Below are 14,790 nucleotides of genomic sequence, written 5' to 3'. Positions count from 1 at the left end.
TTTCCCATGAGAAGGCTCATTCTCGGCTTATAAACCCATTAGGAGGAGAATATTGATAACATTGGCAAAATACCTGGTCATTGTAAGGGCTAAAGAAATGGGAATTATTAAGTGACGAGTGATCCTCTCTCTTTGGCCTAGCCCATGCGATGGTAGAGATAAGGGACTATGAGCTTCTAGTTGAGGCCTCTAGAAAGCCTGCAAGTCACTACAAGGATTTAGTAAGTGGCCTTCAGGAGGGAGAGTTAAAAACCCAGCTTGCCTTCATCATGGAGCACTCAAGTTCATTACAAGCTGTTTGTTAACCTCTGCCACATCCTTTCATTAGGAATTGAAATAAGAGGACAGCCTGCCCTTTGGACAATGTGCTTAAGTTTTTTATTGTAAATGGTAAGAGGTTGGGGACTGGAATCTAATTGACAAAGAGCTTGGATGTAAAGAGCATTAATTGGAAGACACTTTAGAGACAGTTAATCACAGCTAACAAATTCAAAACAGAAGATGCTGCTTTAAAATCATAAATTTAGTGAAGGCTGAAGGATACAAGAATAGTTAAGTGTTTTTGCACAAAGGAAATCTTGTTGAAGATCCAGTAGAACTGACGCCCGTAAAGCACAGTCTCCTTAGCGTTTTGCTTTGCTTCGTTGAGAGAGGACGTTGCTGTCCAGGTTAGTTCAGCTGGGGGTTCCTTCCTGCACGTTGAGGACCTGGAGCAGAGAGTCCGCCAACTTAAAAAATATTAAAAAGACGGGAGCAAACATAGTTAGCGATCCTGAAGTCTACTGCTAGAGGCAAATACATTCCTAACAAACCATCGGCATCACCTGGGAGCTCATTAGAAAGGCAGATTTCCAGGTCTACCCCAGACTAGTGAATTGGAAACTCTGGGGATGGAGCCCAGCGATCTGGGCTTCCAGAAATCCTCTCGGTGATTCTGAGCATGTCCATAGCTCACAGCTGTCCTGAGAGAGGGAGGGAGGGAAAAACTGACTTCCTCTCTTTCCAGAGCCACTGAATGTTTGGTTCTTTTCATTCATATTAGCTTAACTTGTTTCCTGATATGACTATTCAGGTCTATTTTGACCAACGTTGGAAATTAAATGTATGATCGTCAGGAATTTGTTACTAAAGTGTCAGCGGAGCAAGGGGATTATTAGCGAATACAGAATCTCAATTCCTACTTCGCTTACGTTGGCAATGCCCCATTGCACAAATCAGAGCTAGTTTACGAACCACACGATTGCACATTACGAAGCCATGACGCCAAGAGGTAGTAGTGTGCAACCCGGAAACAGGGGCCAATCCGAATTTCCGCCAATTTTGAATTTACTGTGGCTTGCTCTGTGGCTTCTGTTCACATTCGGACTGAAGAAAGAATGAGTAGTTGTAATGTTAAAATACGTCTTTGTTCCCATGTAGCACCCTTTATATGCTGAGATGAGAAAACCAGATTCAACCAGATTCAAGCTTATTACCCTTATTATGCCTTCCAAGATTCTCTGCCCCTTCAGGTGCCTCGGTGGCCCAGAACCGCCACTTGTTTCTAATAAAGGAATTACTGAAAGTCTCAGGCCAGTTATTACCTGCTCAACTGTTTTGAACAGGTGTTAATGAGGCCAGGGCCTGGGGTTCAATTCCCACACAGAGTAATTAGTTTTGCTTTCCTCCATGTGCCCGGGCTGCACCACAAAGTGTCACCAGCCTGCCTGAAGATGCTTCCGCCCATCTTGCAATACGAGCCACTGGTCATAAAGGGAGGGCAGTGGGAGAGGTGGGTGAGGATCCGTGAAGCCCCCACATTGGCTCAAAATACTGACTCTGAGCTGTTTGGCTCAAGGGAATGGAAGTAAAGCTACAAGGAAAAAAGGGGTTGGTAACCTAGAAAGATCGAGGACACGGAGGTGGGAGGCAGGGACCCGTTATGGGGGGGGGGCTATATTTGAGGTGGGGGTGACTTCACTCTGGTCCTTCATAGTGACTGTTAGGGCAAAAGGGGCATTTTTAGTTATTCTCAATTATATGTTGCTACTTTTCTTATATTCGGAACTTCCTTTGGAGAGCTTCACATATTCAGATAAAAAACCTTTCTATGCACTGATTTGATTGGACAGTGGAGCCATCCCTTAAAATTGAGGACAAACTCACACACTTACTTCCTTTCCATAACACCCTCTGCAGTGCACTCCCTGGGCCCCTTTCTTCCTGTCCACCAAGTAACCGGGGTAAAAAAAAAAAAAAAAAAAAAGGCTGCAAAGAACCATGGTCTATGACAAAATTACAAAAGGAATCCAAAGGCCAACTTCAACCTTCACTGAAACTCAAGACAATCCACAGCCGTATCAAGGATTACAGATTAGGCCCTGGCGCTGGTTTGAACACTATTTCATGTGATATAAACCATTGGGTCGGGGCGCCTGGGTGGCTCAGTGGGTTAAAGCCTCTGCCTTCGACTCAGGTCATGATCTCAGTGTTCCAGGATCGAGCCCCACATCGGGCTCTCTGCTCCGCGGGGAGCCTGCTTCCTCTCCTCTCTCTGCCTGCCTCTCTGCCTACTTGTGATCTCTGCCTGTCAAATAACTAAATAAAATCTTTTAAAAAAAAAAAAAGAAAGAAAGAAAGAAAGAAAGAAACCATTGGGTCAAAGTTCCATTAATTTTGTGTGATAAGGGTACTATTAAAAGATGAAGGTTAACCTTGAAAATGATTGCCTGTGATTGCTAATAATGTTCCAGAGCTTGTTTGCCATGATACAGTAGTCCAGATTCAGTGCACATTTGCACAAATCTTTTCTGAATTTAAGTAAATATCTTTGCCACCAAAACATAGGAAAATGCTCAGAGTTTCTGATTACAGCTCTGGGAGATTTGGCAACAGGACTTCATGTTTTATTACTAAAATGGGAGAGGAGAGCATATGTGGATAGTTTTTAATTTTAAGAAAAGTCCTTCAGCCTTTGAAAATTCCTGCTGCTACTTCTGGCAATGCTCGGCTAAGTTATTAAACTTCTTTCTAACGCCGAGTGATATATGGGTTTCTAATAGAACCATTCTCCGGGTACTCCCTCTTTGTGAATAAGGAAACTGTAAGATGTTTTCAATTTGCCTGTCAACATTCTTTCACCAAGACGGAATTTCCATAGCAAGAAGAGAGATAAACTCTTGGTCTATGCAACAACTATGCTCACTGTTGACTTTTTTCATATTGCTGGGAAATATATCCTAAAGAATGGTACCAATGTGTGCAGTGAATAGTTCATTATTTGACTAAGGTGGAATGAAATGCGGGGTACCCGGGTGGCTCCGTCAGTTGGGCATCCAACTCTTGGTTTCAGCTCAGGTCAAGATCTCAGGGTGGTGGGATGGAGCCCGGCACCGGGCTCCCTGCTCAGTGGGGAATCTCCTTCCCAGGCTCTTTCTGTCCCTCCCCACCTCACACGCCTTCTCTCAAATAAAGTCTTTAAAAAAAAAAAAAAAAAAAAAAAAAAAAGGAATGGAATGGGATAGGCTTTGTAAACTTATAAAAAGAAGAAACACAAAACATAAAAAGATACATTAGAAAATCGAGGCCTGATTATAAAAAGATGACTTCATTTCTCCCGCCGAGTCACATGAACACTGATAAAGATTGTCCCCAGGACACATTGCCTGTGACTGCCCACTCCATCCACCCCATGCTACGAGCACTCAGACGGGGCTGTCCTTTCATAATTGGCTTTGCAGCTTACAGAATAGTCTTCTGAATATGACAGGAACACTCTGATTTTTAAGGAAGGAGCTGAATCTTTATTCTTCAAAAAGATTTAGGGGTGCCCGGGTGGCTCAGTCAGTTAAGGGTCTACCTTCAGCTCAGGTTATGATCCCAGAGTCCTGGGATCGAGCCCCCTGGTACCGGGGGAATGGGGGTGGGGGATGGAGGGGCGGTGGGTCCCTGCTCAGCAGGGAACCTGCTTCTCCCTCTCTCCCTCTGCCCCTCCCCTAGCTTGTGTGCTCACGCTCTCTCTCGCTCGCTGACTCTCTCTCAAATAAATAAATAAAAACTTAAAAATATTTATTTATTTGAGAGAGCGAGAGAGGCAGAGGGAGAGAGAATCTCAACAGACCCCCCCACTGAACACAGAGCTGGATGGGGAGCTTGATCCCAGGACCCTGAGATCATGATTTGAGCCAAAATCAAGGGTCAGTCACTTAACCAACTGAGCCACTCAGGTGCTGCAGGAACTGAATTAAAAAAAAAAGAAAAAACAAAAAAAAAACATTCCAAGGTTATGCAGAGCCAGGGTTGGGGGAATAAAGCAACTCAAAGTGGATACTGAAATTTCACTCCAAAGGGCAATGAACTGCGAGCCTAAGTCCATTTCAGTGTTTGTAAAACCACTGGATTTTGTGGTGGCGATCCACCGGGGTTACCCCTCAGACAAAGGAGAAGGCGTTGCTCTTGGACATCCCCCCACAGGAAGGCCAGCAAGTCACCTGACCAAGAAAAGGCCAGGGGCTGGGAAGTCCATCCCAAATTCCCAGAGCCCTCAGGGCCCAGGAAGCCACCAACAAAGAAGGGAGCTGGTTGTGACCCCAGTAGTACCAGCACGGGCAAGAGAATGGCTCGGGGCTTTGTACAAAGTGGCTGCTTGTTTCTGCATCAGAGGGTTTAATCCAGATTTTCCTTCTGAATGAAGGCTACTAGAGATCTTCTCCCTAGGGGCTTAATGCAACAAGAGAACTTTCCATTTGTGTTTAGCATCGAAAATCCACAGTAGACCAAAAGTGCCGTGAGACAATCCACAGCAGACCAAAGCACTGTGAAACACAGAGCCTCCTCCAGAGAAGCCAGCTGAGGCTTGGCAAAACCAGCCCTGAACCTCTGCAAAGGGGGCATCAATCGAAGAGCTGATCACCAGGAACGAGAGAACGGGCCAGCTCCCCAAGCTCTGTGAGTGAAACAGAGTATTGTTATTGTCCATGAGGACCTCCATTCCCCAGCAGATGCTTCACGTGGCAGCCGACTCTCCACGGAGCTGGCGTGGGCTCCTGCTCTGCTCTCACTAGTGAAAAGCTATGTGTGTGAGAGAGAGAGTAATCGAATTTTCTTGAATCTTCCTCTAAGACTGCTGTGAGCATGCACAGAGATGGTGAAGGTAAACTGCTTTGCCCGGTGCTTGGATTATGGTCATCCCTCAACAAAAGTCGCTATCCTTAGTCTGACTAGAATTGTGATGATTGTTTTTGCTTTTTATATAAATTTCACCTTCATACTTTAAGGTTAACGAGAATCACTTCGTTTTCGGTTTAATTCCTCTCTTCTACATAATAACTCTTCTACCAGAGCATACACAGGACAAATCAGTTGATTAGCTATGTTCACCAAGACCAGAGTGCTCTCTTTTTCTTTTTCTTTCTTTCTTTCTTTATTTCTTTTTTTTTTTTTTTTTTTTTTTTTTAAGATTTTATTTATTTAGGGACACCTGGTGGCTCAGTCGGTTAAATGTCAGCCTTCAGCTCAGGTCAGGATCCCAGGGTTCTGGGTTCGAGTTCCACATCGGACTCTTTGCTCAACAGGGAGCCTGCTTCTCCCTCTGCCTGCTGCTCCCCCTGCTTGTGCTCTCTCTCTCTCTGACAATTAAATAAATCAAATCTCTCTAAAAAAAGGTTTTATTTATTTATTTGATGGAGAGAGAGCACAAGTGGGGGGAGCAGCAGAGGGAGAGGGAGAAGCAGGCTCCTCACTGAGCAAGGAGCCCGAGGCAGGACTCAATCCCAGGACCCTGGGATCATGACCTGAACTGAAGGCAGACGCTTAACCGACTGAGCCATCCAGGCACCCCCAGAGTGCTCTCTTCTAAAAGCATATGTGAATAGCCCCTTACTCATGAAAAACAAACGCAGGGCAAGTTGCTGGAGGCGAGGGAAACCAAAGCAAAAATGAACTATTGGGACTTCATCAAGATAAAAAGCTTCTGCACAGTGAAGGAAACAATCAACACAACTAAAAGGCAGCCTAGGAATGGGAGATGGTATTTCCAAATGACATATTTGATAAAGAGCTAGTATCCAAAACCTATGAAGAATTTATCAAAAGGAACACCCAAAACCCAAATAATCCCGTTAAGAAATGGACAGAAGACACGAATAGATACTTTTTCCAAAGAAGACATCCAGATGGCCAACAGACACATGAAAAGATGCTCAACATCACTCAGCAGCAGGGAAATACAAATCAAACCACGATGAGATACCACCTCACACATGTCACAATGGTTAAAATTAACATAAGAAACAACAGGTGTTGGCAAGGCTATGCAGAAATGGGAACCCTCTTGTACTATTGGTGGGAATGTGAACTGGTGTAACCACCCTGGAAAACCATATGAAGTTTCCTCAAAAAGTTAAAAATAGAGCTACCCTACCACCAGCAATCGTTCTACTAGGTATTTATCCAAAGGATACAAAAATACAGACTTGAAGGGGCACATGCATCCCGATGTTTGTAGCAGCCTTCTCAACAACGGCCAACTATAGGAAGAGCCCAAACATCCATCAAGTGATGAACAGATAAAGAAGATGTGGTATACACAGTGGAATGTTATTCAGCCATCAAAAAGAATGAAATCTTGCTATTTGCAACCACGTGGATGGAGCTAGAGTCTATTCTGCTAAGTGAGGTAAGTTAGTCAGAGACAAATACCATATGATTTCATTCACATGGGGAATTTAAGAAACCAAAGGGATGAACATATGGGAATGGGGGGAAAAGGAGAGAGAGAAACCAACCATAAAAGACTCTTAATGATAGGGAACAAACCGAGGGTTGATGAAGGAGGTGGGTAGGGGAGAGGCTAGACGGAGGATGGGGATTAAGGAGGGCATTTGCTGTGACGAGCACTGGGTGTTATGTAAATGATGAATCACTAAACTCTACTCCTGAAAGCAATATTGCACTGTTTGCTAATTAAAATTTAAATAAAATTTAAAGCCAACAATGAAACATAGGGGTTGACTCAAATCATGTCCAGCCTCCCTTAAATATTCTGGAAGAATCCCACCACTGCATAATCGCTAATAAGCATGATGACTGATAACACTAATTGGGGTTTGGAACCAACACCGCTTCGATTCTCTGAGTGGAAAAACCATCTATTCTGTTGAAGGGAAATCACACAGGAAGTATCTACTCATTGCTCAGCGTGAATTGGTGTCAGCCTAATTAAATGGTTCTAAAGTTCGCACCATAAACAATTTTATTCCTCTGGGTTCGAAACTAACCTCCTTCCAACTGTCCCCCAGCACCTCCACCTCCCACCCCACCCCACCCTTTGGCCCCCTCCCACCCAGTACCTTATACCTTTAGGTTCTGAACCTAGGACGTTAAAGTTGCTGTCATCCTGGTAATCCCAAGCCAACGGGCGAATGCCCAGGGGTGCCCTTTGAGGTGACGGATGACTTCCTGTGCCCTTTGCCTCTAGGAGATTCAGCAAATTCCTCGCAGCTTCTTTCCACCAAAGGTGCTCCTGCAGCTGCTGCTCCAGGCTCCCTCCCTCATCAACAGATGGGGACTCTCCGGTGCTCTTCTTCCCCATTAAGTGCCCTGTGAAAACAAACACAAGAACAGACTACCACCGGTGGAGCGCAGGGGACCGAACCAACAAGACGTTTCAGAGGACACCAATTCGGTTTCCATCACTTCGTCCAAAATGCAGAATAAAGTGCAGCATTTTATGATCAGATGCTTGTTCATAAATGACGGACATCTTTTGCTCCCCGTTCAGAATGTGCAACTAGCTGGATACAATCTACAGCGACAGCTCAAGAGCCCTAGGTTTGCTCCCAGCACTTCAGTTAACCAGCTAGGTGACCTCGGCCAAGGGTTGAGCATCCCCAGTCCTCCGTTTTCTCAACTCTACAATGAACAGGTCGGACTAGAGGCAACCTAAGGAGCCTTCCATAAGGACAGTGCTGTCACCAATTGTACTCCCAGTTGAATAATGGAGGTTAAACATCTCCCTGAGTCACTTCTCAATTGTTGCTGAAAAGAAGAGCTTTGGTGCTTTTCTTCGTTGCGATTAAAAAAGACGTTGGTTTCCTCTGGGCTCTAATACAAATGTACCAATGGAATTTTTCATTTCAACTTTCTTAGAATTTTGGCAGAGACTGCATCTAGGAGTTGTCATCTAGAAATTCGTTTGTTGAGTAAATAATGAGAAAAAGGTGAAAACAAGTTCTGAGCAGCCCTTCTCAGCCACATAAATGCAGAATTTTCGCCTAGATATCTAAAAGGGCCAGTGAAAGACTACCAATGGTTCCAGGGATGAGGACTTGCCATAAAAATGAACAAAAGTTGCCATGTGAGGGGCACCTTGGTGGCTCAGTGGGATAAATTCTCTGCTTTCAGCTCAGGTCATGATCTCAGGATCCTGGGATCGAGCCCCGCATCGGGTTCTCTGTTCAGCAGGGACCCTGCTTCCCCCACTCTCTGCCTGCCTTTCTGCCTACTTGTGATCTCTGTCTGTCAAATAAATTAAAAAACAAACAAACAAACAAACAAAAAAACTTGGGAGGCCAGGCCATTAAATGGAGAAATCCATGTATGCAAGTGGGGCTAGCCACAGGGTCAGAAGTGGGAATGGAGTCCAAGGTCTGCATTCTTAACACCTTAGCCCCTTGCTAATAATACCCATGTTATCTTATTTACTTTCCTCCATGTTTTTCTTCCCCATCTCTCAGCAATTGGATTTTACAGTATTTTTAGACTCCTAATACTAGTAAAACTATGATGTGTTCAATTTAAAGCTCACAAGGAAAGCTCTTTGTGGTTCCGATGTCGTCTGGCATTAGAAGTCTTTAAGGCAAACTTTGTGGGGATAATGTTTGCCAGACCTCAACCACTTAAAACGGCAGAGAGGCTTCCCCGTGACTTTACTGTTGGTGTGTGTTTATAGGATGTTTCCTTTGATCTACTCCACAAGGAGTTCGATGCAAATGAGGCTTGCCAAAGGCCACACACGTGACAGCAAAGATTCTAGGATTAAAATGAGCTCACAGACTGGACTCTACTAGGCTATACCATTTGGATGGATCTTGGAACTTCCTAAAAATATAAGGCAAGTAGGAATCACTCTGGGATCTGGAAATAAGGGTAAGGTCTGCAAAAGCGTCTCTTGATGTTATCAAAAGAAGTAGGGGTCATATACCAGTGTACCATGACTCATGATGTGACTCAGAAAAATTTATTCTGTGGGCACTGGAGAGCCTTAACATGAGGTTTTACTGCCTTGCAGTGTGAGTGAGGACCTGGCAAGTCAGTTATGACATGACATCTCATACAATTCCAAGACCTCACTAAGGACACAGTCCCAACTGAAGGATCGGACTCCCGAAGGACTGGCTCTTCGTTATCTGCTTGGTCACGTTGGTGTCCGGATATCTGAGAAATCCCCTGGCTTTTAGTCATAGTGATGATCATGAGGTGCACCTTTCCAGGAAGCAGTGAGGGATTTGGATTTATTTGTATGGAGGAAACTGAATCATGACAATGGGAAAGTAGGATTAGAACCCGATGCTCCAGTAATGACCTCAGTCGCTCCTACCCTCCCTCACCGCTGTCATCTAGTTAGGATACTAGAAATGAGAAAGATGCTATGGCCAGTTACGCAGAGGGACAATGGAGATGTTTTTACAAATGAAAACTCCATTTTTTGTCACGCCTGAATAATTTGGCGGACTTTTGTAAAACGGGAAGACGAAGTAACCCTCCATTCTGTGATTGATTTAATATAGCTCCTCGTGACAGCATACAGTTCTGCATATTGGGTGGGTGGGTGGTGGTCCGACCCCAGCCCCAGGTCCAAACCCTGGTCATTAAGGGAAGTGCATCATCTCTAACATCCCAAGAAACACACTGCCTGGGTCCTATTTCATTTTCACTTTGGAGCTGGCCACTACCCACCAAATAATCGTTTCCATGGCAACGCGGATGCCCACTTCCACTTCTCCCATCATCGTTTGTTATGTGTCCGTATCATAGTGATAGAGATCTCAGCATAGACAAAAGACAGGCCCTTGATAAAAATAAAACCTTGCCCAGAAGTTTTTAAAAAATTAATTAATTAAATAAAAGCTTCCGCCCCTTTTAATCATGTAAAAATACCACCACCACAGCAGGCTTGAAACATAAATGAATTTTCTTGAACTCCAAATGTGAAGATCACCCCAACTTGGGGAAATATCCATTAAGACATAGAGTGTCCAGCACTTCTGAGAGCTAATTTTCCTAGAGTGATCCCTACACCACATTTCACCCTTTCTGGGACAGCACTCCCATGGAAAGCCATTCTACAGCTGAGCATCAGTGTTCCAGAATTCAACCTTCCAGGACATTCGTGACATCAATGTTAGAGCCATGACCAGGAGCATTTCGTGGGAGCAGAGGCAAGTTAACAGTAGCAGCGTTGACCTGTATTTTCATACCTATATTTTGCACAAACAAAACATTTCCAGAAACGTCAAGCCAGACAAGAATTTAAGTTTTCCATCTGTTGACTTGCTTTCCACTGCCACGCCATGCTTCTCTCAGCTGCAAGAAGCAATTCCTTTAACAAACCTGCAAATTTGTGCTGACAGCTTCCTCATGGACAGCAATATGTAGCTTTGGTTTGATATAATTAAAACTAAACTGCACGTCTTCAGTGATTGAGGAGGACAGGCATTTACTTAGGAGAGTGGAAGGCTAAATTTAAAATCTAACAACATCGTTCCTGCTTAAGAGCGCTCCGATTCCTACAGTGAGCACGTCTCCCCAAAGCAAACTTTTTCTCAATCACATGTTATTTTAGACCCAACTGTGATTTTCTACTTCACCTCCCTCGGTCTCTTGTTCTCCATCAACTCTGCACAGCCGGCCAAGAGAGAAAAAGGGAAAAGAGTATATTCGAGAACACATAGGAAAAGAAAATTGGAGCTTGCCACTGGTTGGTGTGCTCTTGGATGAGGAATAACCAAGCATCACCATGCTGGGTGTTTCAATGCCAGACCCCCTGAACACCCCGGGACAGGCGCTTTGGGAAACTAGAGCAATCAAGGTGGGGTTGCCTCAGAAACTGATTCTAGGGGTCCAGATTCTAGGGGTCCTGCTTTTGGCCTCTAAGAGTTGCCTACTAATAAGCCTTTTTAATCCAAAAATACGGATGAGAGAAAAGAGGTTGGAAATCTGGGACTTTCATTCCACCTTTCAGCCCACTGGCTGGTGGCCAGAGTGGACAATGGCCACTTGGTCTAAATTCCCAGAAGTCCTTTCAAAGCGTGAATTTCAGGTTCGGCTTTGGAATGCTTTGTAAATATCCTTCTCCCTTTGAGGGCGGGGGTTTTTCCTCTTCACCCCACCGAGCCTCTTCTCTCGGTGTTCCCAGTGTCCCCTCACAGATCACTTCATCCCTGAGGCTGCCAGGACTAGGCAAAGGATTCCTCCAGCGGCAATGGAGACTATCCTGTTGGCAACCCCGAGTTCTGGATTTCTCTCCCAGAGGATACGCAACACAGAGGAGCTGAGGCCGTGACCATTCAGCCTGCCCTCTTCCCATGAATGCGTCCCGGTCCTCACACCATCTGGACTCGGCTGGTATTCGGATTAGCAAGGATCTTTCCAACACACCCTCCCCCATTCTGAGTAGCTGGCTAAGGGAACAGTGAAAGGAACACCACCCGCACCAGCACCACTACCCCTTAAATCTCTTTGGGGTCGACCAGCTTCTGGGAAGTGTTGGGGCCGCGGTAACTGGCTACCTGGGGAGGCTTCGGAGGCAGCTGGAAGCTTGGCATCCGCCAGACAGAGGCCATGCTGGGCGCGGGGGAGAGCCCCGGGGTGACGATGGGTGGGCGCTGCCCTCCCGCCAGGTGCGGGAAAGCTGTGGGGTTGCGCCCCGCCGGCCGCCCCACCGCCCTCCCCACCCGCCGCTGGGGTTCCGGGGCCCGGCCTGGAGGCCGGCACGTGTGGGCAGAGGGAAGCCGCAGATCTAGAGAGACGGAGGACTGCGGGGTCTCGGGGACGGAGAGGCCGGGGTCGGCGTGGGGACCCGCTCCCGGAGCCTGCGAGAGGGAAGGAGGGAGGGCTGGGCCAAAGGGCAGGGGAGAGGAAATCGCCACCGTGGCGGAAGGACTGAGGGAAGTCAGGAGAGCCGCAGACAAGGGGCGGCATCCCGGGAGCGCTCGCCGAGAAACCCGGGACCCCAGGACGCGCTCCCACACCTGTGGCTTTGCGCGGCGCCCGGGGCGCAGCCCGCGTCCGGATCCTGGGGGTCGGAATCCCGGGGCTCGGGGACGCGCTCGGGGACCTGGTTCCCTACGTCGTTCAAGGACAGAACCGTGCGAGACAAGGCTACCCTCAGGATAAGAGGAGGCGCGGGGTAGTTGAGAGGGCAGGTCGGCCTGTTGGGAGAGCCGGCCCGGGCGCCCGCGCGAAGAGGGAGGCGAGAGGGAAAGGACCACGACGCAGGCTGAGGCTGCTCGGGGACCGACGGCCTCCCCGGATCGGCAAGGGGGTGGGGGCGCGGGGGGCGGCGTGGAGCTTGGGGAGAGCCGAGTGCAGAGGTGGCGGCCCAGGGCTGGGGTCCCGCCGAGGACTGGAGCGCGCGGGACACTCACCCACCGCCCAGTGGTTGCCACGCGGGTACATCTTGTCCAGCACGGTCCCCGCGCCCGCCGGCACCGGGGCGGCCGGCCCCCGGGGCGCCTGGCAGAGGACCAGCGCCAGCAGGACCAGAGGGAGCTCGCGGCCGTGCATGGTCCCGGCGGGAAGCCCTTGGAGCGCGCGGTGAGGCCGGCGGAGCGCGCTGTCCCCGCGGAGCAGTGGCGCGAGGACCCGGACTCGGAGAGCGCCGCCGCTGCGCCCGCGCCGCTGCCGCCGCCGCCTCCACGAGCCCCGCACTTTATAAGGCAGCCCCGGCGGGGGGGACGGGGGGGGCGGAGGACGGGCCGGGGGGCTCTTCTCCCGCCGCCCGGAGCGCTCTGACGTCTCCCTGCGGCGCTGGGACAGCAGTCCCCGAAAATCATCCATCTTCCGGCCGAGGGAGGGGAAAGGCTGCGCCCACGGCCCCTCTCGACCTGCCCTCGTAATCCTGTCGTAATCCTGTCGGTCCGGGCCCTGCCCGTCCTCGACGCCTCCGCTCCAGCACGATTGCACCCCGGGGTTCTGCCGGGTGAGCCGCCTTCGGATCCTGCGAGGGGCAGTGGAGACCCCGCGGCCAGCCTGATCCCGGGGCGGGGCGGGTGGGGGAGAAGCCCAGAGGAAGGACTCCCTCAGGCTGGGCTTTGCTGGAGGCCGTTGGAACCAGGATAGCAAGGGACTTGGCATTCTCACACCCTCCCCACTCGGTGGACCACCTCCCTCCTCAAGGCCTCAAGGTCCCAGCCCACAGACGTCCAGACCCCCAGGTCCTTCTTACACACAGCCCCCCCCCCCCGCCCCGCCTTCTCACCACCACCGCCACCACCACTCATACCCTCATCCCACCCCTGAAAGGGCAGTTCGGACGGAGATGCCCTTGGCCACTGGTCTGATGAGATGCTGGTCGTGGCGGGGAGGATATGTTGTGTGAACAGAACTAACAAGGATTTTATTATACACCTGGCCCCTTTCCTAAGCATATTGCTTCCACGAAGAAGCTGCTTTTGTGCAGATTTCCCTAGGCGGCGTCTACCAGAAAGCTCACACCGTCCCTAAACTGCTACTCACACGCGTCTCTAGAGCCGCTCAGCTTTCCTCTGCTCCGTCTGTTCTCAGGTGTGAAGAATGGTCAAGGGCCCAACTCCCGAGGTTCCCAATGCGGACACGAAGGAGGTGGGCATCATAGCAATACAACCATAAACAAGCTGGGGGATGCTGTTGCCCACGTTTAGGCAGCGCTGGGGGCGTGTTTGCGTGCTCCTACAGGGCTGGTGACCTGTCTCCCTGGCGGGTCCCTGATAGGTCCCTGATGGGTCCCTGGTGTTCCTTGTCAGCTCTGGTGTTGATACTGTAGAAGCTGAAATTCTACATTTTTCCCTGCATAGCTGGTGATTCACTACATTTGTGCCATTCCGAGATGGTTCCATGGGCACATTGCACGAGTAACTGTCCTTGGGCTTGGAAGAGTATGTCTAGCTCTAAGGTACTAAAAAATGCTAATTTCAAGATCGCTTTATTAGCCACAGAAGTGCAGTACTGATCTCCTGAGGGAACCGCCCAAATGACCATCAGGAAGAAAAGTCCACACTTGGCCTTGACTCCATGTGGCCTGGGTTTCCAGCCTCTGCACCCATCCCGTCAGTAAGCAGACTCTCCACTGTCAGGGGATTGTCCATAGATTTACTGCTTCCCACTTGGCCATGAACTTTTTCTTTTTAAAGATTTTATTTATTTATTTGTCAGACAGAGATCACAAGTAGACAGAGCAGCAGGCAGAGAGAGAGGAGGGGGAGCAGGCAGAGAGCCCAACGCCGGGCTCGATCCCAGGACCCTGAGATCATGCCCTGAGCTGAAGGCAGAGGCTTAACCCACTGAGCCACCCAGGCGCCCCTGGCCATGAACTTCTATTGGTCTTGTCCTGCTGTGTTCCTGTAGAGAACCTGGATCACAGTCATGTTCAATATGTATCTGATACCTGAATAATGGACCTGAGAAAGGGTCAGGTCTCAATGCTTTCTGTGATCTTGGGTCTTTGGAGGAGCATTCAACCTTCATCTTCACAGATTAAGTTGTTGAAAAATGTTCCTTCTCTTTGTTTAATCAAGATTATTTTAGGATCTTTAAAGGATGCTTTGCCCCTGT

At 48.6% G+C, this 14,790-nt stretch overlaps 1 protein-coding gene across 3 annotated transcripts; it reads right to left on the bottom strand.

Annotated features, from left to right (window-relative positions):
• Positions 1-361: 361 nt before the first annotated feature.
• On the bottom strand, positions 362-13,163 carry GRP (gastrin releasing peptide). 3 transcript variants are annotated; one of them, XM_059410067.1, is made up of 4 exons: positions 12,627-13,163; positions 7,358-7,578; positions 7,257-7,259; positions 362-728 (listed from the first exon to the last, which is right to left on the bottom strand). In XM_059410067.1, the coding sequence occupies exons 1-4, from the start codon at positions 13,036-13,038 to the stop codon at positions 675-677; spliced, it is 690 nt and encodes a 229-aa protein (XP_059266050.1). In that variant the 5' UTR covers positions 13,039-13,163; the 3' UTR covers positions 362-674. The 3 variants fall into 3 exon arrangements, with proteins under 3 accessions (XP_059266050.1, XP_059266049.1, XP_059266048.1); XM_059410066.1 differs by lacking the exon at positions 7,257-7,259 and having other exon boundaries at positions 362-707; positions 7,336-7,578; positions 12,627-13,162; XM_059410065.1 differs by lacking the exon at positions 7,257-7,259 and having other exon boundaries at positions 7,336-7,578; positions 12,627-13,159.
• Positions 13,164-14,790: the final 1,627 nt, after the last annotated feature.

This window comes from Mustela nigripes, chromosome 8 (assembly GCF_022355385.1).
Source record: "Mustela nigripes isolate SB6536 chromosome 8, MUSNIG.SB6536, whole genome shotgun sequence".
In the NCBI taxonomy this organism is placed as follows: domain Eukaryota; kingdom Metazoa; phylum Chordata; class Mammalia; order Carnivora; family Mustelidae; genus Mustela; species Mustela nigripes.
This window is presented reverse-complemented; position numbering and strand designations above follow the sequence as displayed.